This window comes from Sorex fumeus, unplaced genomic scaffold, assembly GCF_029834395.1.
Source record: "Sorex fumeus unplaced genomic scaffold, SorFum_2.1 ptg000047l, whole genome shotgun sequence".
Lineage (NCBI taxonomy): Eukaryota > Metazoa > Chordata > Mammalia > Eulipotyphla > Soricidae > Sorex > Sorex fumeus.
The window spans coordinates 52,830,176-52,857,824 of NW_026606104.1; the positions used below are offsets into that span (position 1 = coordinate 52,830,176).

The window sequence follows — 27,649 nt, forward strand, 5'->3', positions numbered from 1 at the left end:
TCTACCATATCTGCTATGGGGAGGAAGTTAACCGGCAGCCCCCAGATGAGCCTCTAAGTTGGACACCTTCTAAGTCCAATACTGCTCCCTGCCTGAGACCAGTGATTGGGCCATTAGAGAATCCGTACAATGGTCTACACACCCCAAAGGAAACGCAGCCGCAAATTCAGAGCAGGGAGACAGACACGCACGCCGCAGTCTCAGCCACGATGCTGCAGGACCAGCAGGCCAGAAGGCTCCCTGGCAGGTTCCTGGGAGAAGGAATGCCACCCTGGCAGCTTCTAGGACACCAATGAGCTCAAGAACGCCCCACTGCCACAGTGGGCAGGATGAGAGGCTGGCCTCTAGGTCCCTGGCAGGCCCCGTGGCCCATTCTTTATCAATTACGTGGCACAGGCTTCATGCATTACCTTTAAGTCTGCCATCCTTCTACACCCTGACTTTAGACATACAGGAAGCTTTAGAGACAAATGGATAAAGAAAAGAGAAAAGTCAGCCGAAGATGAAGATGCTCTAAGGATCCGCAGCTATAATCCTCTAAATTAGGTGTAAGACTTAGGTGATTAGGTGTAAGACTTAGGAAGGCAAACAAGGCATCCCAATCCACAATTACATATGCTTTGAGAAAGAAAAGATGCATCAAATCCTGAAACACATTTCTGGTGGTCTCTCTTTATTTGCTTTCCTCCTGATGGATCAAGGCAGGCCCACCCTAGAACCAATCTTAGACGCCTTCTAGGGACAAGCGATGATGACGATGGCACATGTAGAACTAAGCATTTCCAAGAGATACGATTCACCTGGAACTAAGCACGAACTAGAGTTCTGGCTCCAGCAGTGGGCAGCCTCTGGCCAACCCCACCCAAAGGAAATGAGAGTCAGGGCCAGGAAACAACTCACAACGCTGGAGGACACGTTTCGCCAGTGGGAGCCCAATTCAGTCCCTTAGCATTGCCAGCAGGTATCCCATGTGCTGGGGGCTGTGTCCACCCCACTCCCGCAAGACAGCACCCATCGCTCTGTGCCGGCAGAGCAGTGAGTCAGTGGGGAGAAGCCTGGACTCACTCGTGCCTGCTGATGGTGAGCGGAGGGAGGCTGGGGTCGGCCTGACAAAACTGCATCCGAGAACAAATGTCCTTATAGTCCTGGTTCCTCCTCTCGTACTCTTCTGTGTGGGCTGCCAGGTGAGAGTTCACGATGCAGATGCTGGTATTGTGGAGCTGGAACCTGATGGCCACACCTCCTTTGTTACCCTAGGGAAAGGGCCCCCCCAAAATCTAATTCACAACTTGACCGTGTCAGTCATTCCAACCTGCAAGCTTTCGTGGCTGGAGCAATAGTAGAGCGGGTAGGGATTTGCCTTGCATGCGGCAAACTTGGGTTTGATCCCCGGCATCCCAGTGACCACCCCGAACACTACCAGGAGTGATTCCTGAGTGCAGAGCCAGGAGTGAACCCTAAGCATCACTGGTGGCCACTGGTGTGGCCCCCAAACAAAGAAAAATAACCAACTTGAAAACTTTCAAAAGGTTTTCCCGTAATAATAAGAAAAACATAACCTCAAGCAATTTGGGGAGAGAGGCAAGGCAGAGATGTTACCCTCATTTCACAGACACAAAAACCAAATTCCAGAAGGTGAAAGGACGAGCAGTCAGAGGCAGAGCTGAGCATGTGTGCCACGAAACCACAAGCCAGCCACATGCACTCCTTTACCACATGCAGCTAAGCGTCTAACGTAGATACTACGACAGCACCTGAAGAGCTTCAGGGAGAGGAAGCTGGGCTGGGGGGACAGCTCACAGGGCTTGTGCACGTGCTGAGCATGCAGGGGGCCCAGGCTCAATCCCTGCCACTGCATCACCCCCCAACCATCACCAGAAACAACCCTCAAGCTCCCAGCTGAGCTCTGCTGGGTGTGACCCAACCTTTGTGGCCACCCCCTCATCCCAAAATAAATAAAGAAGAAGAATTTGTAAACTATTGGCATGCTTTCTTTCCTGTGGGGACCCGTCATATTTCCCGCAACATTTTTTCATGGATTAGACGGGAAATCCAGCTAGCGACCCTAGAGAGGGATGCACGTGAGGATCTGAGCCAGCTGAGCAGAGCAGTCACTGCTGAAACACAGCCTTTAAACAGGTTGCTGAACCTAGCCTTCTGGTCAGGCCTCACCCTCAACCTGGTACAACTGCACTCATTACTGCAGTGAGACGGTGAGATGCAGGGCCAAAGGCTTGGGGACCGAGGCCTCCAATGCACCAGATAGACCAACCAGAAACTTACCATCCTGCCCATGATTCCTGTCCCCACCGTCTCAGCTTCCACTTCTGAGACGTGTGCTGCATGTTCCTGTTTGACATAGAGCAGAAGCATAATCCCAACCAGTCGGATGAGCTTCACCTGGACAAGGAAGCCAAACATACAGGCCACGGTGTTAAACAGCAGTCAGGGAGCTAGAGAAATAGTTCAACAGGCTGAGCACATGCTTTGCAGGCAGGAGGCCTGGGTTCAATCCCCAGCAAGGCATGGTTCCCTGAGTACCACCAGGTAAGTTCCCCCTGCAAACTAAAAAAAAAAATATATATATACAAAAAATAAATAGGGGGAAAGAGATAGCATAGCGGGTAGGGCACTTGTCTTGCACATGGCCAACCTGGGTTCAATCCCTGGCATCCCATATGGTCCCTCAAGTCCTGCCAGGAGTGATTCCTGAGTGCAGAGCCAGGAGTAACCACTGAGCATCACTGGGTGTGGTCCAAAAACAAACAACTAACAAAAATAAACTTAATAAATAAACATTGAGGGGGCTGGAGCGATAGCACAGCGGGTAGGGCTTTTGCCTTGCATGCAGCCAACATGACCGACACAGGTTCGATTCCCAGCACCCCATATGGTCCCCTGAGCACCGCCAGGAGCAATTCCTGAGTGCATGAGCCAGGAGTAACCCCTGAGCATCACCGGGTGTGACCCAAAAAGCAAATAAATAAATAAATAAATAAACATTGGGATGGAGAGATAGTACAGCGGGAAAGGCTCTTGCCTTATATGCAGCCTACCCACGTTTGATCCCAGCTTCTCCTATGGTTCCCCTGTGCACCGACAGGAGTGATTCCTGAGTGCAAAGCCTGGAGGAACCCCCAAGTATTGCCGGTTGAGGGCCCAAAACCACACCAAGCCGGGTGCCCTCTGCAGGAAGACACAGGGGAGATGACCTGTCTGACACACAGGGGCAAGCTCTGTGATAACCTGAACCTCTTGCAGTGCCCTGGGCTACATTACTCTGACACAGGGGGGCCCTTCTGCCCTTCTGAAGCATCTGGTACTGCGAATGGCAGGTGATCAGGACTGGTTATGATAAAAGGTTACAGAAAAGTGGGAAACTATGGTTAGAATTGCCCTGCTGGATCACATAAAATTAACAGATGACTGATTCTTCTCTTACCTTTGCATATTTGGCCTCTGGATGAAGAGCCTCTGATACAGCTTTAAACCACTCTTCCTCCTTTGGGGCGTCGTGGAAAAAAAAGGCTTCTTTACTCAGATCGAGTTCCTGGAACCTATTGGGAGAAGCAACAAGTCAGACAGTGGAGAAAGGGGATGAGCAAGATGACACATTATCAAACTGATGCAGGGGCTTAAGTTTTTATTTTCTAGCTACACTGCTGGACCCTCACGAGAGAAAAAGAGGGGCTGGAGCGATAGCACGGTAGGTAGGGCATTTGCCTTCGGTTCGGCCAGCCCGGGTTCGATTTCCAGCATCCCATAGGGTTCCCCAAGCACCGCCAGGAGTAATTCCTGAGGGCAGAGCCAGGAGTAAACCCTGTGCATTGCCGGGTGTGACTGGCAAAAATTAAAAAAAAAAAAAAGAAGATGAAAGAAAGAAAAAGAAACTTTTTTTTTTGGCGTTGCTGGAGATGAACCCAGAGCTTCACATATGGGAGGTGAATGCTCTATCACTGAGCCAAACACCCCACCAGAAAAGGAAACACTTTGAGCCAGGTTGCTAAATGACAAGGAACTCTCGTAAGAGTCTACTTTCCCTCCACAGTCAGTCTGTGAAGTCGTTGGAAACATCTTTATGTCACCTCCAAGGTACCAGTTATAACACAGTGTAGCAAGGGAGTTCCAACCCAGATCTGCATAAATTCCAAATTCTAAGTCCTCTCCATTTTACCATGCAGAACTCTTTGCTGTCCCGTCTCTACCAACAATGCTTAGTACAGTGGTGAAAAAAAGTGTGGTGTCAAAAGGGGGTAACTGACAGAATCTTTGTTTTGAAAAAAGCTAACCTTCCTTCCCTGGTAAAAGATATTTTTGCTTTATAACCAGCTGGAGCGATAGCACAGCGGTAGCGCGTTTGCCTTGCACGCAGCCAACAGGGCCGACCCGAGTTCGATTCCTCCGCCCCTCTCGGAGAGCCCGGCAAGCTCCCGAGAGTATCTCGCCCTCACGGCAGAGCCTGGCAAGCCACCCGTGACGTATTCGATATGCCAGACACAGTAACAACAAAGTCTCCAATGGAGACGTTACTGGGCCTGCTCGAGCAAATCGATGATCAATGGGAGGGCCTTTACTTTTTACTTTACTTATAACCAGCAAAGTGTTGAATGTCTAAGTGATGAAATTCAGCTCAAGGTCCACTGACTTTAACAGAGGATCGCACTGAAAATGAAACATTAGATTAAATGCTAAGCACATCTCTTCCTAGTTCTAGGAATTTGTTTACAAGAGAAAAGGAGGATAGGAGGAAAGCCACCAGACAGAAAAGCAGCAATTAATAAGCACATGGGCATTGCAATTCTGTCACCTGCAGGGGAAGACTCTCAGAGTCATGGCCCCAGGTGAGAGACAGCCCTGCCAGTGCCTGTCTGCTCTGTGGAAGGAGAGGGGAGAGAAACGCTTACCCTACACAGTACACGTCTGGGGCTTGGATTTCATCGCAGAGCCAGGGCTTGAGGCATTCTTTGGGGGACTGACCGTTCACGTTGTATGTTCCCACAAAAAACCTGTCACCAGAGAGAATCATCAGTCACTGGGAAGGTCTGTGGAAATGACAGAAGAAAGCATTTCACGATGATTTGGACGACGTGTTGGTAGTGCTGGTGTGGAATTTAAAACATAAGATGTTATCTAAGGTAGACACTGCAGGAGCCGGAGAGATAATACAAAAGGTGCCATGTACGCAGCTGACCTTGGCCCAGTCCCTGACACATATAGGCCTCCAAACTCCCCAGGAGTGATTTCTGAGTGCAGAGCCAGGTGTAGCCCCAACACCCCTAATGCCTCCCCCGAAAAAATAATCTAGCAGAGAAGCAAGCTGCCGTGGTTTGGTTACTTTTATACCTCAAAGAGGATAGGCCACTCTAAACCTCTGAACATTCCTGTTATATTTTGTTTCCCTTTTTTTTTTTTTTTTTACTTTTTGGGTTACACCAGTAATGTTAAGGAGTTACTCCTGGCTCTGAACTCAGGAAATTACTCCTGGTGGTGCTTGGTGCTCAGGTGACCATACAGGATGCCAGGGATCAAACCCAGAACACACCACGTGCAAGGCAAATGCCCTACCCACTGTACTATCGCTCCAGCCCTGATTTTGTTTTCAAAACGGTTGCCTCCATGGAGATAGAGTCATTTACAAGAGCACTGATATTACTGTTTTGTACTTGCAGTGCTCCTACACCAAGCCTACTACCACAGTGTCAAGACCCCTCCTCCACCATTATCCCAAGGCCCCATCCCCACTGGTCTCTGCATCCTCTGTTCACAGTGGTGCTGACAACATCTCAGGGCCTGTTTCCACTGGGGACTACCTAATCCCTTGCTTTACTTCCTGCTCTTCTGCATATGAACAAGATCACCTTCTGTTTGACTTTCCCTTTTTCTCTTCACTGAGCATGACAACCTCCAGTTCCATTCATGTTGCAGCCAACTGCAAAGTTTCAACTTTTCTCACAGCTGAGTACTATTCCACTGTGTATACAGACCCTTATTTCTTATCCACTCACTGTGGGGAAACTGGGTTGTTTCCAGATCTTGTCTACTGTAAGGATGCTGCCATGAACAAGAGTACAGCACGTTAGGGCACTGCATGCAGCCAACCCAGGTCTGATCCCTGGTAACCCATCTGATCCCCCAAGCCCCACTAGGAGTAATTCCTGAGCACAGAGTCAGGAGTAATCCCTGAGCACCACCAATTACGGTCCAAAAACATAAATTAAACAAAAACAAAAACAAAAAATTTATTCATTTAACTTCATTATCTTGCCTAAAAATATTACAAAACACCAGCATCATTTGACCGAAATTTAAATGACTTTCTTCAAAGGCCCAGAATGATGGAGGGACACACAAAAATCAGGACACGGCTCCTTCTGCAGGAAGTGCTTCAAATATTCCTATCGCTCTTTGAGAGCTACGTCACTCGCAGTCTCCCGGCCCATCTATGGAACCTGATCAGAAAAGGTAGCGGGTAGGGGCTGGAGCGACAGCAAGCAGGTAGGGCGTTTGTCTTGCACGCAGCTGAACCGGGTTCAATCTCAAGCATCCCATATGGTCCCCTGAGCACTGCCAGGAGTAATTCCTGAGCGCAGAGCCAGGAGCATCTCCTGAGAATCACCTGGTGTGACCCAAAAAGAAAAAAAAAAAACTGGTCAAATCCCAATCCTACTCCCATTCACACAATATAAAAATATAAATTTGTAGCCACTAGAATGAGCTCAATAAATGTTTTTTTAAAAAAAAGAAAAACAAAAAGCAGAAGGTAAAGCCCCATTCGTGACACGTGAAAAGGAGCCACTCAGGCGAGGGTCTCTAACAGGCGGCTCCACGGGCACCCCACACCTGGGGAAGTGGGTGCTGAAATGCAGAGGGCTGAATGATCATATTGCGTGGCCAACAGCCCGAAGCCCAGTGAGCTACCTGAAGTTCTGGATGTAGGTGTAGTCTTCCTCCCTCTGCACCAGCTGTGACTTCACCATAGTGTCTCGCAACCCGAACTGCTGCACGGACAGCATATGAGCCTTGTCGGACACCGTGACTGTGGAGGAGCGAACCATCTCGGAAATTTCAGACTTGGTTTTGGTCTGTCTAGAAAAACAAAAGAACATTATCTCATTTTGGTGAGTCCTTCAAGACTGCGCGAATACAGAGCTGTGAGTTTCCACACACAAAAAGCCCTCTGCAATCCAGAAAAAGGAGAGACCATCAAGCAAAACTCACTGTGAAGACACTATTTCTGTGTGAACTTAAGTAAACTGATGTGCCGTTGATCATAGACTGCATGGGTGCCAGAGACTTTCTGGTCACATGATCACAAACTCTCAGACCAGAGGGAACTTTGGGATCGAAGAGAATCCCTTCATATTTCAAAGGAGAAAAATGAGCCCCAGTATCATCAGGGATCCCCCCAGCGAGAAGGAGGCACAGCAGGAATTAGCACTCAGACCTGGTAGAGCTCTTTTTGGAGCATGCGTTTCACACCTATAAAGCTATAAAACTTATCCAGGTCCTTGGATCTTGATAGTTCTGCTGTATCTAAAAGGTAAAGGCCCTCCCATTGATCATCGATTTGCTCGAGCGGGCCCAGTAACGTCTCCATTGGAGACTTTGTTGTTACTGTGTTTGGCATATCGAATACTCTCGGTAGCTTGCCGGGATCTCCGAGAGGGGCGGAGGAATCGAACTCGGGTTGGCCATGTTGGCAGCGTGCAAAGCAAACGCCCTACCGCTGTGCTATCGCTCCAGCCTGCTGTATCTATTCCAGAGGAATAAAAATAAGAGAAAAAGGCAATAAAATATTGTATTTTGTTATATTTATATATTTTTAATGATCACACTAAAAATTAAATGCCAGGTTTTTTTTTTAAGTGAAGTAGTCCATTTAAAGAAATTCACTTAGAGAAATGAGAGGGCAGGAGCAAGAGAGATTGTGCAGCAGGTAGGGCACTTGTCTTGCACGTGGAAAACTGAGGTTTAGTCTCTGGCACCCTATACGGTTCCCCGTGCCTGCCAGGAGTAATACCTGAGCGCAGCCAGGAGTAAACCCCTGAGCACTGCCACCCCCTCACCCACCCCAAACCCCAAAGAAAGAAAGAAATGGGAGAGCAAAGAAAAATGAAGAGAGAATGGTTCACAGAGAGAAAGAATATGGATTTCTCTAGAGTGGAAAAAGGACTTTGGGAGGGTTATATACAATTTTTCCAAATTGCCTTGGCTTGGAGTTCTCTGCACACATGAGAATGTGGGTGACTTAGTGAAGTGGAGAGCGAGGGGGGCAGCCTTGAGCAAACACTGCTTCCACCTCTCTACTGGACCCACCAGGCCACCAGGGAAATGCCTGGTATGGGTTAGGACTGGCAAAGTGTGGATGAGCATCTGTGAGCACCTTGCATCTCCCTGGTCCCCTGAGGAAGCCATCAAGCTGCATCGGAAGGCCACTTTTTTACACAGCCCAGGAGCTGGTCCCACCACCTGAGTTCTTGGGGAGCCGTGGACCCAGGCTGAAGCAAAAAGTCATTCTTTGCAGGAAAAGTAAAAGTCAGTCCTCCCCTTGGCACTGGCACTCCAGGTCTTTCCTCACAGAAAATGTTTCAGGAGGAGGCAAAATAGTGAAAAACAATTTTTATTGAAAACTAGGTTTTACATTTATTCTTAGACTTTTTTAATTGAATCACCATGAGAAACAGTTACAAAACTGTTCATGATTGGGTTCCAGCCATACCATGTTCCAACACCTGTCCCTTCACCAGTGTACTTCTCCCACCACCAATGTCCCCAGTTTACCTCCCATCACCTCTTTCCAGTCTGCCTCTATGACAGATGCTTTTCTTCTCTCTCTCTCTCTCTCTCTCTCTCTCTCTCTCTCTCTCTCTCTCTCTCTCTCTCAAAGCTAGGAGAAAACTATGTTCCTTATTGCTTAATTGCATAACTAAAAGACTGACAAAAAGGACAAAATAAGAACATAGTACTAGACCGAGAGACAGTACAGGGGTATGCATGTGGCTGGCCCAGCTGAACTCCTGGAACAGCATATGGTTCCCTGAGTACAGAACTGGGTGCAGTTCCAGAGTACCACAGGGTTTATAAGCCCAACAACTCCCCGACCTCCTTAAAAAAGAAGGTGGTACTGTTATATCTTGACCACCTGGTTCTGGCTAACAACTGTAGAGGCACTGGAGTTCAAGCAAAATATACCAGCATATCAGTAACATACTTCGGAGTAAATAAAAATAGGAAAAGGAAGTATTTTTACACTCAGAAAGCTCCTAAAAGAATGGGAGGGCATTCCCTTTTGTTCTCTCTCTCCTTTTGGGTGCTGTGGTTTGCAAAAGAGGCATTGAGTGGCAATCATATGCGGTCTATAGTCTACTTTCAGCATGCATCTCCCATCCTGGGAGGACCCTCCCAACACCCCTTATTTGGTGCTCCCTTCTCTCTCTGAGCTGCCTTTTCCCCTAGCATGTGCGGCTGGCCTCCAAGTCATGGAGTGAACCTCCTGGTACTTATCTCAGCTATTCTTGGGTGTTAGTCTCCTATTTTGTTACTTTATGTTCCCCAGATGAATGCAATCTTTCTATGTCTGTCCCTCTCTTTCTGACTCATTTCGCTTAGCATGATACTTTCCATGTAGTACCACTTGTATGTAAATTTCATGACTTCATCTTTTCTAACAGCTACATAGCCTGCCAGAGAGTGGGGGGGGGGGGGGGGGTATGAGGGTGGGAGGGATACTGGGATCAGTGGTGGTGGAAAATGGGCACTGGTGGAGGGATAGGTACTCGATCATTGTATAACTGAAACCCAAGCACAAAAATTTATAAGTCTACAACTGTACCTCATGGTGTTTCACTAATAAAAAAATTTTTTAAATAAAATTTAAAAAATAAAAAAAAAGAATGGGCGGGACAATGGGGCTGGAGATAATATTACAGTGGGTAGGACACTTGCCTTGCATGCAGCCAACCCAGGTTCGATCCCTGGAACCCCATATGGTCCTCTGAGTCTGCCAGCAGTGATCCCTGACCTCAGGAGCAGGAATAACTCCTGAGCACCACTAGATGTGCCTCCCCACCCCTCCAAAAAAAGTATGGAAGGACAAGCACCACAGGGTGGCCCCCAGCATGCAGGGTCCAAGCGATACCCCATCACCAGGTTCACACTCTCAGGACCCCTGAATACTGGCTGAGGAAGAAATGAACTCCTTCCCCACTTCACCCCCCAGATGACAACAACAACAACAACAAAAGACAGAAGAGAAAACTCAAAACGTTTCTGCTCTTTTTTCTTCCTAAGTTAGAGCCAGGCTGCCAACTTCAGATCTTAGGTCTGGCAATTACTAGTTGTGGGTATTGGGGAAGTTATAAATAACATCTCTTCACCTGAGTTTCCTAGACTGTACAATGGGGGAAGACAATGATAACTCTTAGGTTAGAAGAAGTCTATGTAATTGCATGGTGTTTGGCATATACAGCAAATGACAATAAAGTAAGAATAAATAAGAGAGCCCGGGAGAGTGGGCATCATCCCGCACAGGAATGACCCCAGCTCTGTAGTGAGAAAACATGGTGCCCTGAGCACAGAGGCAGGAGGGCTGCATTACCTTGTGGGCAGGTTTTCTGGTTTATCCTGACTGCATGGGCTCTGGTCCACAAGCAGGCCTTTCCCATTTGGCCTCGAACTGTCCAAGTGAGAAGCACCTACAGGGAGAGGGAAGCATTAAAATACGCTGATCTGGAGGGGGGGGGGGGCGGGGGGCCGGAGAGATAGTACAGTGGTAGTGGTAGGTTATTTGCCTTGCTCACAGCCAATCCAGATTCAATCCCCAGCACCCTAGCACCCCAGGTGCCCAAGCACCACTAGGAGTGACTCCTGAGTGCAGATCCAGGAAGAACTCCTGAGAATTGCTGGGTTTGGCAAAATAAATAAATATAAACATACAAACAGGCACTCTGACATACAGACCACAGCTTCTTCAGCAGAAGCCCGGCCTTTTCCCTCTCTGCTTTCTAAGCAATGTGTGCTTACACATGATTCACCCTCGTTCAATCAATCCTTGGGCACAACCACGAAGAAATGTTGAGAGAGAGAAAGCAAATTAACCCACCAATAGCTCCTCTGTTCCGTAGAACCGAAATCTCACGCCATAGGGAAAAGCTCAGAGGTCAGAGAACTAGTACTGTAGGACAACTTAAGGAACAGGGAGCCCCGGAGCAGTGAGACATCACTCAAGAATTCTGCTCGGAAGACTCTTACTAAACATGGATTTCTCAACCATGTTCACATGAACAAGGAAACACAAACTTTGGAGTTAAAAAAAATCTGTTTAAACAGAGATATTTACATGCCCATGCTTCCAATCAATTGCCAAAGCTTTTCTTTTTGACTTTCTAAATGTCTCGCTAGTCAATATATTCCTACCCTTTGCAAATACTAGACTAAGTTACCAACATTTCCCTTGAATGACGGCAAAAACCTCAATTAGGGTCAGAGAGTAGCTTGAGGGGTCAGAGCACATGCTTAGCCTAAGGAGGGTCCAGTTTCAATCCTCAGCACTACCTGACCTCCTGAACACACCAGGAAATTACCCCACACACTGAGCCTGAGTATTCCCAAACACAACAGGGTTTGGCCCAAAAAGCAAACAAGAAAACTTCAACTAGTCTTCCTACTTCCTTTCTCACCTATACTCTCTACCCCAATCTCCACATTCTGGCCAGAGAATTAAACTCTGAAAAGAGTAAATGTGATCACATTAATTAAAATCCTCTAAAAAGCAGGATCCAGGGCCAGAGCGATAGCACAGTGGATGGGGCATACATAGGCCTAACTTGTGGCTGACTGGAGTTCAAACCCTAGCATCCTATATGGTTCCCCAAGCACCACCAGAAGTAATTCCTGAGTGCAGAGCCAGGAGTAACTCCTGAGCATCACTGGGTATGACCCAAAAAGATAAATAATAAATAAAATGAAACCGTTTAAAATAAATAAATAAAAAGCAGGATCGAAGTAATAGTACAGTGGGTAGAGTACTTGACTTGCACTCAGTGGACCCGGGTTCAATCCCCAGCAACCCGTATGGTCCCCAAAGCACCAAAGCATTGCCAGGTGCAATTTCTAAGTAGAGAGCTAAGAGTTAGACCTGAGCATCATCATCATCATCTCTTTCTGTCTCTCTCTCTCTCTCTCTCTCTCTCTCTCTCTCTCTCACACACACACACACACACACACACACATACCCCTTTAAAAGCTCCCCACTAATGAAACTCAAACCCTTCCCCTCACATCACTGCCAAATTTCTTCCCAATCTGGACCCTGCTTACCTCTGGCAGGATCACTACCTCCCTGAACGTCATACTCTAAGTATATTCCAGTTTACTACCCTCTCAGCAACCAGTCCCTCTGTCTTACTCTGCTTTATATGGCTAAGTTCAGTCCATCCTGTGGCCAGGGAGCCACAAAATTTCTGTGCAAAGGACCAGAATGTAAATGTCCTATTGTAACTACTCAACTCTGCTGTTGGGGCATAAAAGCAGTCATGAGCATAAACATTTATGGACACCAAAATTTAACTGTTATATAACTTCCCCTATACATGCTACTCAATTATTTTCAAACATTTAAACACGTGAAAACTGGGGCAAGAGAGACAGAACAGGGGGGGAGGCACTTGCTTTGCATCCAACAGACCCAAGTTCCATCCCTGGCACCACCATGTGTGGTTCCCCGAACACCACTAGGGGTCACTCCTGAGCACAGAGCCAGGAACAGACCCTGAGCACAGCTGGACATGGCCGGAATCCTGTTCCACATTCCCAAAGTGAAAACTATTCTTAGCTCATGGGTTGGACTAACCCAGGTGACTGAATTTGGCCCTGGAACTATAGAGTCAGTCCCTCTGGAGGCCACTTTTTTTTCCCCTGCTTCTAGGGTCATACCTAGTGATGCTCAGAGTAACGGTTACTCCTGGCTCTGTACTCAGGAGTCACCCCTGGCGGTGCTTGGGGGACGATATGGGATCCTGGGGATCGAACCCAGGTCAGCTGCATGCAAGGCAAACACCCTAGCTGCTGTACTATCATTTCAGCCCCTGGAGGTCACAATTTAGAGCTTACTTCAAAGTAGTCTACTCTGTTCCCTCCTAGACTGACCAGATGTCCTACCCTTAGTGTCCGACAACACCCTGCTCCTCTCTCGTCACAGCTTGATTGCTGTGCATTGTATGTAACAATCACCCCCAGACTGTTGGTTAAGTGAGGACAAGATTACATCTGATTTATCTGTAACTATATCACCAGCATCCAGCCAAAATATAAAGAGTTCGATCACTCAACAGTTCAATGTAGAATACTAGAGTAATTGCATCCTTCTGCACTTTATATAACTTCCAGTTGAATCCTCTGGAATGTTTCAGACCAATTTCTCATTGTCTTCAGCAAGCAATAAAATAAAAAAAGGAGAAAACTGGAATAGGTTCTTCCCAGAATTCTACCACCCCATGGTTAGTTTACTATTAATGGAAACCAAATCCCATTTCTTGCCTTATTCTCACTAAGCTATAGAGCTCAGAGAACTAGAGGTTTTGAATTAATGACATACTGGAGCATCTATTGGAATGGCTGAGACCAAAAACACTGTCAATATCAGTGACTACCAAGAGGTGGAGTTAACAGTAGTTGTCATTCATTGATGGTATCAATTGTAGGAGAAGAAAATGGTGAAGTCACTTTGGAATCAATTTGGTAGTTCTGTACAAAGTTAGTCTTACCGTATGATCTAAAATGCATATTTCTGGGTATTTTTGTTTGTTTTTCGGGTGCCAGGGATTGAGTCCTGGGCCTTTTAACATGTGCTTTATAACTCTTTCATCCCCAGCCACCAACCCTATACTCTTAAAAACATATGTCCACATAACATGCATGCAAATGTATATAGCAGTTTTATTCAGAATCACTGAAGTAACTAAGCTGTGCTGTAAAAGGTGAATGGATAAACTGTTGTATATCCATCAAAGGCAACAATTTTCAGCAATAAGAGAAAAACAGGAAGAGTCAGAAATAAATCTAAATGCATATTGCTAAGTGAAGGAAGTCCTCTAGATCACATCAGTAGGGCCAAGGATCGAATCCAGGTCAGATATGTGCAAACAAATGCCTTAACCGCTATCTCTGACGGGCTGGAGTGACAGCGCAGCGGGTAAGGCATTTCCTTGCATGCAACCCACCCAGGTTCGATTCCTCCGTCCCTCTCCAAGCCTGGCAAGCTACCGAGAGTATCCCGCCTGCGCGGCAGAGCCGGGCAAGCTCCCCGTGGTGTGTTTGTGATAATCTCCTGCCCCCGAAAATGACACGCCAAAAACAGTAACAACAAGTCTCACAGTGGAGATGTTACTGGTGCCCATTCGAGCAAATCGATGAACAATGGGGGGACAGTGCTACAGTGCTACTATAGGGTCAAAACTATAGGATTGGTAAATAGATCAGTGGATAGATTAGCTACTGGAGCAGACCGTAAGAATTACCCAATTAACTAAACTCTTAACTGTAAGAAACTGGACTGAGATGGGGTGCAGGTCAGCTGTAGAGAGCATTAGCCTTAAATGGGCGAGGGAGAGGAAAAGAGGGGGAAGAAAGAGGGGGAGATGGAGAGGGAGGGGCAGGGGGGGAGAGAGAGAGAGAGAGAGAGAATAAGACAAAAGGTTCGTAAATCTGCACAGCTTTATAGTATGAAGAGTGAATTTTGTTTGAGTTTCTAGCCACACCCCACAGAGCTCAGGGCTTACTAGTGAATTTGCACTTAGGGGTTCATCTTGGAACGGAGTGGGTGACCACACGGGGTGCTGAGGACCTAACTCAGGGCAGGTGCATGCAAGGCGAGCACCTTACCCGCTGTGCTCTCCTCCCCCTAAAGACTGAGTCTTAATCATTTACATACATTGGGGCTGGAGTGAGAGCACAGTGGGTAGGGCGTTTGCCTTACACGCGGCCGACCCGGGTTCGATTCCCAGCATCCCACATGGTCCCCTGAGTAACCGCCAGGGGTGGTTTCTGAGTGCAGAGCCAGGAGTAACCCTTGTGCATTGCCGGGTGTGACCCAAAAAGCAAAAAAAATAAATAAATAAAAAATAATTTACACACATTTAAGAAATTCATTTGGGGGACTGGAGAGATAGTACAACAGGTAGAGCTCTTCCCTTGCATGTGGCCAACCTATGTTCAATCCCCAGCATCCCATGTGGTCCCCTGAGCACCTCCAGGAGAAATTCCTGAGTGCAGAGACAGAAGTAATCCCTGAACATTGCCAGATATGGCCCTAAAACAAAGAAACAAAAAACTTCAAAAATAAAAAAAAAATTTTAAATTTAAAAATTTAAAAAATCAAAAACTTCATTTAGGTCAAGGGGCCCTGAGTGAAATGCAGACAATGAAAAAGAACCTATATTAGAAATGGAGGACCAGGCTGAAAACAATAGAGTGGGTAAGACAGGTGCTTTACAGGTAGTTGACCTGGGTTCAGTCCCCACACTGTGTATGGTCCCTTTGTCCTACCCAGGAATAATCCCTGAGCACAAAGCTAGGAATGAGCCCTGAGCACCGCTGGTCAGGGAGGGTAGGAGGAAGGGAAGAAGCAGGGGGAAGGGGCGGGGGTGGAGAAATGTGTAGAACAACCTCACTGAAAACCAGGAAGGGGAAAACAGGTACCCTCGGCAACTTTGGAAAGGAGACAGCTCTAAAGGTAAAGGACTTGCACAGAAGCACGGTGCTCTGGATGATAACATCATTTCCCAACGGGGATGAGTTAATAATTCTGAAACCACCCGACATGTACACTGGACAATATGCAGACTTGGGAGAAGGGAGTCAGATTGAAATGGGAGGTTCCAGATAAACCAAGGGTGGAGGCTGGAAGAATCCCCGTGGTGATGGGTTAGATAAAGATAACTATATAAACATTTTACAGACACGTGTATATACATACAAACAAGTACAGACACGTGTACTTCATGCTCTGTCATCTAGGAGGGCCAAGGGACACGGCAGCAGCAAGGACCACACTGGACCTCCAGACCGTATTTCTAGTTCTATTCACCACTAAAAGGAGGTTTAGTGATTTTCCCTAGATGGCTATTCTTGGAGTGGGACAGGAAACAGGCAAGATGAGTCTGGAACATTTTGTAGTGCCAGAAACAAGAAAATGTTCAAAAACAAAAAGCGAAAGCGCCCACAATGATGGGAATTATTCCAAAAGGACAGGGGACCTAACAGAGCACCAATGGAATGATCTGAGCAACAGAATAAAACGGCAGTGAATTATAATTCAAGCATAAAATAAAAACCCATCAATCTATACCGAACAAATAACTGAATAAAGAAAGCAATGGAGAAGAGACAAATCTCCTATAAAGAAAATTCCAAATTGGGTGCTGAAGTGACAGTACGATAAGTAAGACGCTTGCCTTGCACATGGCTGACCCGAATTTGATCCCTAGCACTCCATATTGTCCCCCACACACCACCACAATGATCTCTGAGTGCAGAGCCAGGTGTAAACCCTGAGCATCACCAGGTGTGCTCCCACCCCACCCCCCAAAATTCTAAATAGGAGCTGGAGTGATAATACAACAGGTAAAGTTCTCGCCTTGCATGCAGCCAACCTGGGTTTGATCCCTGGCACCCACTATGGTCCCCTGAGCAATGCCAGGAGTGAGCCCTGAGGGCAGAGCTAGGAGTGAGCCCTGAGCACTGCCAGGTGTGGCCCCAAACAAACAACAAAACTAAACAAAAATATAAAGTAAAAGAATTCCAAAGATTCCATAACTATTCTGCCCTCCAGGCCCTGCCCCTTCTGTGTGGGTTCACATAGGACCATGTGGAAAAAGGATCACGCCAGACTAACTCTGCCAAAGAGACCCCTCTGAAGCTGACCTCAGCCAGGTGATCACATCAGGGCACACAGACAGTGAGAAGTCATGGTAGACATGCAGTGACAGGCTGCTTCTATCACCTCTCCCCCAGATTCTCCAACTCCTTTCCAAGCAGGAGGAAAAATACCAAACAAAATGCAGAGAGATGGTCAGTCTTACAAAACACCTTACCGGCAGTCCCCAAACCATTTGGGCCATAAAACCCAGGGAAATCAGACTCAAGTCAGGGACCTGAAACATTAGCCTCTCGGCACTGGCTTGTTAACTGTGAAAAGTGCTCCATAACTAAAAAACTGAGTTGCAATGAATGGGCTCTCTCTGGGCTATTCTAACCATTTTTCTGAAAATTTAAAACCATTTTTTTTTCTTTTTGGTTCACACCCGGCGATGCTCAGAGTTACTCCTGGCTCTGCACTCAACAGTTAGTCCTGGTGGTGCTCGGGGGACCATATGGGATGCTGGGAATTGAAGCCAGGTCGGCCGCGTGCAAGGCAAACGCCCTACCCACTGTGCTATCTCTCCAGCCCCTTTAGAACAATTTTTAAGTTACGCTTTTGTTTTCATTTTGAAAGACAGTATGGGACCACGGCTGGAGTTCGTGGGTGGCTGCAGGCGCCCTAGGTTCAAGGCCTGAACCCCAGTGGGGTGTTCCAAAAACCAACAAGACGCATCAGGGGACTGAAATTTAAAAAATTCCTTGAGAGGTCTGTCTATCCGGTCTCGGCCTTAGCTCCAAGCATCAACTCTCTCCCATGAGTCAGTGCGATGGGCGACCTTCATGGGGTCAGACACCAATAGCAGTCAGTTCCAAGTTGACAGCAAAGTCCATGCCAACTTCTTGGGCAGTGCCTGATCCCTCCTTCAGTAAACATTTCCTTTTCCTTTCCCTTTAGTCTTACAGCACGTTTTTGCATCCACCTACTGGCAACACACACACACACACACACAGAGGAATGACCTTGGAGGTCTCTTTTCCAATGACACTTTCTCTTCAAGGTGATCTCATTTAGCCCCCTGCACTCAACCTCAGCCACAGAGAGGACTCCACACGGATTATTCCAATGGCTAATATCAAAACAGCAGGAAGGAGGAGAGAAAAGGAAAGCCTTGGGCATGGTGGGTGGAATGGCATAATTAAGTGGGGGCAGCCACTATGGGAGACAGTATAGAGGCCTGTCCGACACTTATCAACAGAACTACCATGTCATCCAGCACTCCCGTCTCCGAATATTTATCTGAAGAAAAGAAAAACACCGTGGCAAGAAACCGGGGGTGTGATGCAATGGGAAAGAGCATGTTTTAGACATGTGTGAGGCTCCGGGGTTCACACACAGGCAAGAAGCCCATGCTTTTGAGGGACACCTCCAGGAATGTGTTCCTTTGCGTGATGCCTGCTACCAAGTCAGTCTGAAAGGGTATCTCTGGGGAAAGAGGCTGTCTGGTGGCCTCAGCTCACACCTCAGTACTGACAGGAAAAGAGCCTGATGGTCCCATCAATGCTTGGACACTGAATCACTCCTGGACGCAGCCCAGCAAGAACATCTTCATTCAAGAGTCTGCGGGTGGAAACTTGAAGGCACGATCTGGGGGGTTTCCAACACCCAGGCAGTCTTCTCAGAATCTTCACTGCTGACGCTGACTGTCAGCAGGTCCTCCCTGAAAGGACCGTCACACGGCACTCTGCTCGCTCCAGCCACAGCTTCCTGACCTTCTCCTGCCAGCTTCCTCATTCTACTCTGCCAACTTCGGTTTCCCAACTTCAGACTTCCAATCCCTGTCAATCTAACAGCTAGGTCTGTGGGTGGACACGAAGAGGCCTCCCAAGCACTGCTCAGCGGGCCGGGGGTCAGCACTCTTGGCAACACCAGGCCTGGCTGCGTGGACCTGAAGTCCAGTGCTCAGGCCAGGAGGTACACTCAGGCCACCAGCAATACACCAGCGGGGTGGGGAACCCAGGGCCACCTCGTGAATGCATACGTTCTGGCCCTTTGAGTTACCCCTCTGGTCCAACATCTGGGATGCTTTCCCCTTTCTTCCCACATCTGATGACCAACTCCTATTAATTTGATGACCAGGGGACCCGAGTGATAATATAGCAAACAGAGCACTTGCCATGCATGAGGTCAACCCAGATTCAAATCTTGGCACCCCCAATGGTTCCCCGAGCCCACCAGGAGTGATCCCTGAGTGCAAAGCCTGGAGTAAGCCCTGAGCACTGCTGGCTGTGACCCCAAAATAAAAATAACAAATAGGGGTTTGAGCAAGAGTACAGCAGGTAGGGCACTTGCCTTGCCAACCTGGTTCAATCCCCAGCATCCCATATGGTCCCCAAGCACCGCCTAGAGTAACCCCTGGGCACTGCAGGGTATGACCCAAAAATAAAAAAAAATTAAAAAAATAAAAAAGAGCAAACACTTCTAAGTCCCCTCTCCTTAATATTTTCATACCTAATCCCCTTCCCTATCCCTAATGTCCTGTCTTCATTTAGGTCCTTAGTATTTTTAAGTTTAATGATATTTTCTCCACCTCCATTCTCACCCACTCCCATTCATTCTGTCAACATCTGGAAGAAAATTCAAACTTAAGCAGATAGCTCCTATCCCTGAACAGGGGCTAGAGAGATAGTTCGGGGGTAAAGGGACTTTTCTCGCGAGCAGCCCACCGTGGTTCAATCCCAGCATCCCATATGGTCCCTCAAGTACTGGCAGGAGTGACTCTTGAACAGAAAACCAGGAGTAACCCCTGCTTGGTGTGGCAAAAAAACAAAACAAAACACCTTTTAAAAATGAACTCAAATTTTTTCATGATTTTTGGAATAAAACTCAAACCTCCAAGTATGACTTGTAAGTATGACTTATGAGAACCTTTACAATTCACTCAATTAATTCCCTTTCCTCCCCACTGCCCACTCTCACACTCCAGCAACCTCACTACCAGCTCCCGTCCAGTCACCCCACAACTGTTCACCCTTTCAATGCTGTCTCTTCCTCACTCCACCCCTGATTCTGCTATATCCAACCACCCCTCAATTTCATCTTCCTGTGGCGAACTTCAAATTCCTTTTAGACTCAGCCCAGAGGTCATCTCCTCCATCTGGTCCTGTCCTAGCCTCTCCCCATTGCTCGCACAGTGGACCTGTACTGAATCTTCATTTGTCTCCCCATCTCAGCTGGACCAAATACTTCTGGGAAACAGAGATGATGGCTCTTCTCTGTGACCCCTGGTTTGCTGAGTTAGAGTTTACCTAGGAGGGTAAAACACAATCCTTGTGTTCCTTATAACTCAGGACATTGCACTTACAGAACCAACCCCCTTCTCACAGCCTTGCTAAACAGGTAACACTGACCCTTGGGACTCCCTCCCTCCTTAGCCCAAAAAGCCGTCAAGTCTGATACAGATCCACAGAATCATGCGGGTGTGAGGCACATACCCCATAAAGTGCCAGGGGTTAATCTTGTCTCCATGCTCAGGAATTACACCTGGTGGTGCTACAAGGACCAAATGATATGCTGAGAATTGAACCTGAATAGATCATATGCAAGGCAAACACCCAACCCACTGAACTATTTTCGGCCACAAGAACGGCTTTTGCGAGAGGGAACCAGCAGAAAAACCCAGGTATGCGGGCCCCGTGACTGAGATCTCCAAGCCCGCTCAGATAGGGACTGGGCCTCCTCCCCCCAACCCCCCAGTTTTCCAGTAGCTTGGCAGTCACACCCACAAACTGCCCCCAGTGCCATGTAATCTCATCAATGGCCCAAACCCAGATCACAGATCACAAATCATCCTGTTATTCGTCGATTGCCTCGAGCAGGCCCCAGTAACGTCTTCTTCATCCTAGCCCTGAGATTATATTCAAGGCTCTTTAGGAGAATGAGACCCATCATTGTTACTGGTATTTGGCATATTGGGTACGCCACAGGGAGTTTGCCAGACCCTGCTGTGTGGGCAGGCTACATTCGACAGCCTGCAAGTTTGTCCAAAGTAGGAATGAGATAATAAGATGTCATAATAAGATGTTGCGGCCGCGCGGTTCCGGGAGCTGGTTTTTATAGTCTCTGAGTCTTGGCCGCTGATGGGATTACACGGCGCCAGGGGGCCAGTTGGTGGGTGTGACCCCCGCCTAATGGAATTTGGAGGATCTGGGTGGAGGATGCTCGACTCCAATCCAAACCCAGAGAATATAAACTAAAGCTCCCAGAATAGAACAACACAGAATTTCCTGGAGCGCAAGGCCACATTTGTGGCCACGTGACCTCTTATACTCTAGCCCACTTACGTACCAAAAGTAGCACACATTTGTTTGATTTTTTTTTTTTTTTTTTTTTTTTTTTTTGCTTTTTGGGTCCACCTGGCGATGCACAGGGGTTACTCCTGGCTCTGCACTCAGAAATTCCCCTGGTGGTGCTCAGGGGACCATATGGGATGCTGGGAATCAAACCCAGATTGGCTGCATGCAAGGCAAACGCCCTACCCGCTGTGCTATTACTCCAGCCCCACATTTGTTTGATTTTAACATACCTGCTTGTATTGTCTTATATTCAGGCTTAAATGGCTCCAGAATTAAATACAGCAACCTTCACACTCTTCCCTCTTATTGTGGTGGGAAGGTGCTGGATGGTGGGATTGGTGTTTGAATACTATCTGTAATAAACTACTATGAACTACTTTTATAAAAATAAAATAAAATATATAAAAATTGGGGGGAAAAATGGCCTTTGTGTTACCAACCCCTCTTCTGCCCCCCTCTGCCCCAAGCTGTGTGGAACCGCCCATCAGCCTTGCATCTCCTCTCCTTATCCCTGCTCCATCCAGTGAAGAGCTTTGGCGACCTGTATGTGGGGCAGCAAGCAAGATTCTTTTTTATTTGTTAAAGGGGGCACCTGGGCTGGAGGAGCAATAGCACAGCAGGTAGGGCATTTGCCTTGCACACAGCCGACCCGGGCTAACCCGGGTTCGATTCTTCCGCCCCTCTCAGAGAGCCCGGCAAGCTACCGAGAGTATCACGAACCCATGGCAAAGCCTGGAAAGCTACCCGTGACATATTTGATATGCCAAAAACAGTAACAACAAGTCTTGTTACTGGTGCCTGCTCGAGCAAATCAATGAACAACGAGAGAACAGTGGTACAGTGCTAAAAGGGGCACCTTCCCTGAACCACTCCTGCTGATACTTGTTCCAACAGTGTTGCCTGTTAAGGTGCTTAGGCCCAGTAAAGCTGGAGGACACTAGGGCCACCCGAGCATGCACAGGGGCCATGCAGTGCCAGGATCAGACTTGTACGTGGAAGGCATGGACTCCACCCTCTTGACATATCCCCAGCCCATTATTTCTTTTCTTGTTGGGGGGTTGTAGGGAGTCACATCCGACAATGCTCAGGGGTAACTCCTGGCTCTGCGCTCAGGAATTACACCTGGTGGTGCTCAGGGGCCCTTATGTGTGAACCTGGGTGGGCCATGTGCAAAGCAAGTGCCCTATATGCTATACTGTCATTCTGGCCCAGCCAATCCATTACTTCTTGACTCAATTACTCCTTCTCTCTCTTCCTCTTATACCTTTTCCTCTGTTGTTCCCTGGATTATTTGTAAGCAAGATTTCCAAGATTTCCACTGGAGTTGCCCAGCAGAACTTTCTGTGATTCTTCAATTCAAAACTGCCACCAAACCCTCATCCTGACTTCACCATCTCAGGATGTATCTCACCAAGACATGATACGCTGAAAATTCTGGTATGCAGGTTTTGTGACTGACATCTCCAGGCTTTCTCAGGATTGGGATAGGCTACCTCCCCCCACCTCTCTGTACTTCTGGAAACTTTTGAAGTCACATCCACACCCCAAGCTGCCACCCAGTTAAAAATCTACTCCCGCCTTATCTTCCCAATAAAAATACTGAATGCTCTGAACAAACACCATGACCTGTATTGCAAACCATAATGCACAAGAGGAAAAGGAGAGAGAGAGCAAGAAGGAAAGTGCCTCCCATAGAGGGAGGCTGGGGGGAGGGGGCGGGGTGTTGGGGGTTGGTGGGAGGGAAACAGGGGACATTGCTGGTGGGAAATGTACCCTGGTGGAGGGATGGATGCTGGATCACTGTATGACTGAAACCCAATTATGAACAGCCTTGCAATGGTCTATCTCATGGATAAGGTAAAGGTAAAGGTAAAGGCCCTCCCGTTGATCGTCGATTTGCTCGAGCGGGCCCAGTAACGTCTCCATTGGAGACTTTGTTGTTACTGTGTCTGGCATATCGAATACTCTCGGTAGCTTGCTGGGCTCTCCGAGAGGGGCGGAGGAATCGAACTCGGGTCGGCCATGTTGGCCGCTTGTAAGGCGAACGCCCTACCGCTGTGCTATAGCGATAGCACAGCGGCAGGGCGTTTGCCTTGCACACAGCCAACATGGCCGACCCGAGTTCGATTCCTCTGCCCCTCTCGGAGAGTCCGGCAAGCTACCGAAAGTATCTCGCCCGCACAGCAGAGCCTGGCAAGCTACCCATTAAAGAAATAGACTTTGAATCTCATGGATATTCAATTAAATTTTTTTATTTTATTTTTTATTTATTTATTTTTTGCTTTTTGGGTCACACCTGGCGATGCACAGGGGGCCACTCCTGGCTCTGCACTCAGGAGTCACTCCTGGCGGTGCTCAGGGGACCATATGGGATGCTGGGAATCGAACCCGGGTCGGCTGTGTGCAAGGCAAATGCCCTACCTGCTGTGCTATCTCTCCAGCCCAATTAAAAAATTTTAAAAAGAAAAAAAGTAATGTGTAGTTCACGCCCACTTCAATCAGCTTAATCAGTGGCTGAATAAATGGCAGAACTCCTACATTAGAAGAAAAAAAAAAAAAGAACTTTCTGTGATTCTAGCCACAAGCTCTCAAACCACACCGTCCAAAACAGTAGCCACCAGTGACTCCTGCACTCATCAAATGTGGCCAGAATGAACGACAAACTCATTCTTCAGTTCTACTGACCCAAACTGAATTTAAATGGCCACCCTGGCCACACACATCTGGATCTGGTTATATCTCTTAGGTTCCTCCTGAAGGAAGCTAGCCAGCCCCTCTGCTCTGACATTTTCTATCCCTGGGCAGGGCCCTGGCTGGCACTCATATGCAAGACAACGGCCTTAACCCTTGTTACTGTCTCTCGGGCCCCCAGAGCAGAGTTTTAGTTTGGTTTTGGCTCTGGGGCCACACCCAGCAGTGCTCAGGGCTCACTCCTGGCGGGGCTCGTTGGACCATACAGGGTGCTGGGGATTGAACCTGGGTCAGCCACGTGCAAGGTAAATGCACTAACTACCTGCTCTGCTATTGTTCTGTTGGCCCCAGTTTCAACTGTAGTCATGAGACCAGCAATTGAAAATAACACAGGAAGCACTTGGCACTGTGCCTTGCTGTTGGAGGCTCTGCCGTAAGTGGAAGCTCGCTACACCGGAGCAGGGTCAGCGAGGAACAGCAGGGCAGAAGGAGAGAGCTAACAGCTTCTCAGGTGGTGACCCAGCTGCTAGCTTGAGCTCACTCAGAGTTCTTTTGTGGATCCCTGTGGCACCCTCCTGGGACAAACAAGAACACAAACTAAGTCTTAAGTCATTTGCTTGAAGGGCCAGGGAGCTAGCTAGCTCAATGGGTTAAAAATGGAGCCCTGAGTTCAATCCTTGGTACCACCTGGTCCCTCCCGGAATACTGAGCTGTAAATAGCCCCTGAGCATCACTGTGTGTGCGGGCCCCCAAAACAACAAAGTAATCGGCTTGAAGTTTCCTGTGAGTAATGGATGGAACTAGGTCTATTTTGTTCTAAAGCCCAAGGCTTTTTCCAAAACACTGTAATTTCTCTTCAATTGCCAAATACATTCCACAGACAGGAAACCCTTTAGCATCTAGAAAAGAGATGACCAAGGATGAATGTGGCTGGAAGGGCTTCGAGAAGGTGGAGCTAGGAATTCAGGTGGGGCGTGGAAGGGGAGGCGGTTGGAGAAACTGGGAGCAGCAGAAAGGGTGCGGGTGAGGCAGGAATGGGGCGCCGTGCGTGGGAAACCCGTCCGTGTAGCTCAGCCTGTCTCTGGGTGGTGCGCTGCAGAGGAGAGGCTCCATTTGCAAGGGGCCTCATGCCAGTTCAACCGGCTGGAACCTTCAATTGCAAGCAAAAGTGGCATAATCTCACCAATCCAGAGACTACACTGGCTAGAGAGATCTTTAATTTTTTTCTTTTTTTAAATTGGATCACTGTGAGATACACAGCTACAAAGTTGCTCAAGATTGGGTTTCAGTTATACAATGTTCAACACCCGTCCCTTCACCAGTGTACATGTCCCATCACCAATGTGCCCAGTTTCCCTCCCATCAGCACCCACCCTCCCACACACACCACTCTCTCTCGTACAGGGCCAACCTGGGTTCAAGTCCCTGCTTCTACAGCAGGAACTCTCTCTCTCTTCTCTTTCTCTCTCTTCTCTCTCTCTCGTACAAGACCAACCTGGGTTCAAGTCCCTGCTTCTATGGCAGGGACTCTCTCCTCTCTCTGTTTGTCTGCTTGTTTTAGGGTCACATCCACTGTGCTCAGGGATCACTCCTGACAGTGCTTGGGAGACCATATGCGGTGCTGGGGATCGAACCTGGTAGGGGACAGTTGTGTGCACGACAAGTGCCCTACCCCCGTCCTGTCTCTCTGGCCCCACTTAGAAAACTGCTGAGGTAAATCAGGTGGGGAAAGGATGACTCAGAGGAGGGGCGTGATGAGTATGAACAGCACCAGGAGGAAGAGTGAGTGGCAGGTTGCAGAGATGGCTGATGAAAATGATGGGACGGATGGGGCCAGTGACAGGAGGGAGTGCTCTGGGGTCAGAGCCGCTCAGGTCCCCTGAGCACTGCCAGGAGTGAACCCTGGGACTCACCAGGTGCAGCCTCCAAATAAATTAATAATAAAATAAAACTCTGCTTGGCTGGTCAACAGCACCTCCCGTCCTACAAACACACATGCAGTATCTTCACTGACACTATGAACTGTTGGGGGAAATGTGCTTGGATACCAAAGCCAGTGACGGGCCACTGTCCTCTCCCCAGCATGGGGTGTCCACTTCTGAGCACCCACTAAACAGCTCTAGGAGGAGGTGACCTACCTTCCTATCACTCACGCCCTTTGTGTTCCATTTCCAGAATACCAGAAGAACCCGAAAAACCATGTCAGCCCAGGGCTGGAGTGACAGTACGGCAGGTTGGGCGTCTGCCTTGCATACCACTGACCCGGGTTCAATGACTGGCATCCCACATGGTCTCCCAAGCACTGCCAGGAGTAATTCCTTGGTGCAGAGCCAGGAGTAATAACCCTGGGGCATTGGCAGGTGTGACCCAAAAAGCCAAAAAAATTTAAAAAAAAACAAACCCATGTCGGCCAAACACCGACAGCCCACAACTGTAGGAAGAAGTGGTTTGTGTCAAAGCTAAACACGGAGACTGGAGAGCAGTGCTCACTATGGGTATGGGGGCTCCCGCCTCAAAGGTTTCCTAGGCGGAGGGTCCACTTATCAAGCCTTATCAAGGTTTCCTAGGCGGAGGGTCCACTTATCTAGCCTCTAGAAAGGCTAGAAATAATTATTACATCTATTTGAGGTCAAACAATAAACTTTTTTTCTTTTTTTGCTTTTTGGGTCACACCCGGCAATGCACAGGGGTTACTCCTGGCTCTGCACTCAGGAATTACTCCTGGTGGTGCTCAGGGGACCATATGGGTTGTTGGGAATCAAACCCGGGTTGGCCGCATGCAAGGCAAACATCCTACCTGCTGTGCTATCACTCCAGCCCCAAACAGTAAAACTTTTATTTAATTTTGGGGTCACACCCAGCAATGCTCGGAGGTTACTCCTGGCTCTGCACTCTGGAATTACCCCTGGTGCTGCTCAGGGGACCATATGGGATGCTGGAAATCGAACCCAGGTCGGCTGCATGCAAGGCAAACACCCTACCCGCTGTGCTATTACTCCAGCCCCCCAAACAGTAAAACTTTTTAAAAACTTATTTTTATTTATTTGGTTTGGGGGCTACACCTGGCAGTGCTCAGGGCTTACTCCTGGCTCTGTGCTCAGGGATCACTCCTGGCAGGCTCAGGGAACCATATGGGGTACTGGAGATTGAATCCAGGTTGGCCCTGTATAAGGCAAGTGCCATATCCATTGTACTATCACTTGGGCCCCATTGTACTATCCATTGTACTATCACTTGATTTTTAATTTGAGGGTGGGGTATACCTGGCAGTGTTGGGGGCTGCTCCTAGTGCTGTTCAGGAGACCAGGTCATGCCAGGAATTAAACTAGGGCTTTCTACATGCAAAGTACACTTGGCAGGTGTCCAGCCACTGAGTGATCACTCCAGCTTCAAACTCTAAGACTTTGAATGTCATGCGAAGTTTGGATTTTACTCCTACGACAAAGAGAAGGAGATTTTTTTTTCACTGTGCTGTTACCACAGGCATCGGAATTATAAAGAAGGGAAAAACTCAAGTTATTTTATTCCAGTCTGGCCATCACCCCAGATGGTGAACCTGTCTTTAAAAGTTCAAATAACCAGGTTTCTTCATTTTCTTTTTTCTTTTCTATGCTTTCCTTTTATTTATTTATTTATTTATTGGGGGGGGGTGCGTTTTAGGGTCTCAACCAGCTATGCTCAGGGCTTACTCCTGTTCTGTGCTGAGAGGTCATTCCTGATGGGCTTGGGAAGTTATATGGGTCCTGGG

The 27,649-nt window shown here is 47.9% G+C and overlaps 1 protein-coding gene across 1 annotated transcript in view; it reads right to left on the bottom strand.

The window, feature by feature from the left end:
• Window positions 1-27,649, bottom strand: part of INPP5B (inositol polyphosphate-5-phosphatase B) — a 76,042-nt gene that overhangs the window by 25,127 nt on the left and 23,266 nt on the right. The window contains 6 exon segments of the mRNA XM_056122966.1: window positions 1,066-1,253; window positions 2,284-2,400; window positions 3,443-3,557; window positions 4,905-5,006; window positions 6,919-7,086; window positions 10,598-10,694. Of these exon segments, the coding sequence (XP_055978941.1) occupies window positions 1,066-1,253; window positions 2,284-2,400; window positions 3,443-3,557; window positions 4,905-5,006; window positions 6,919-7,086; window positions 10,598-10,694 (787 nt within the window).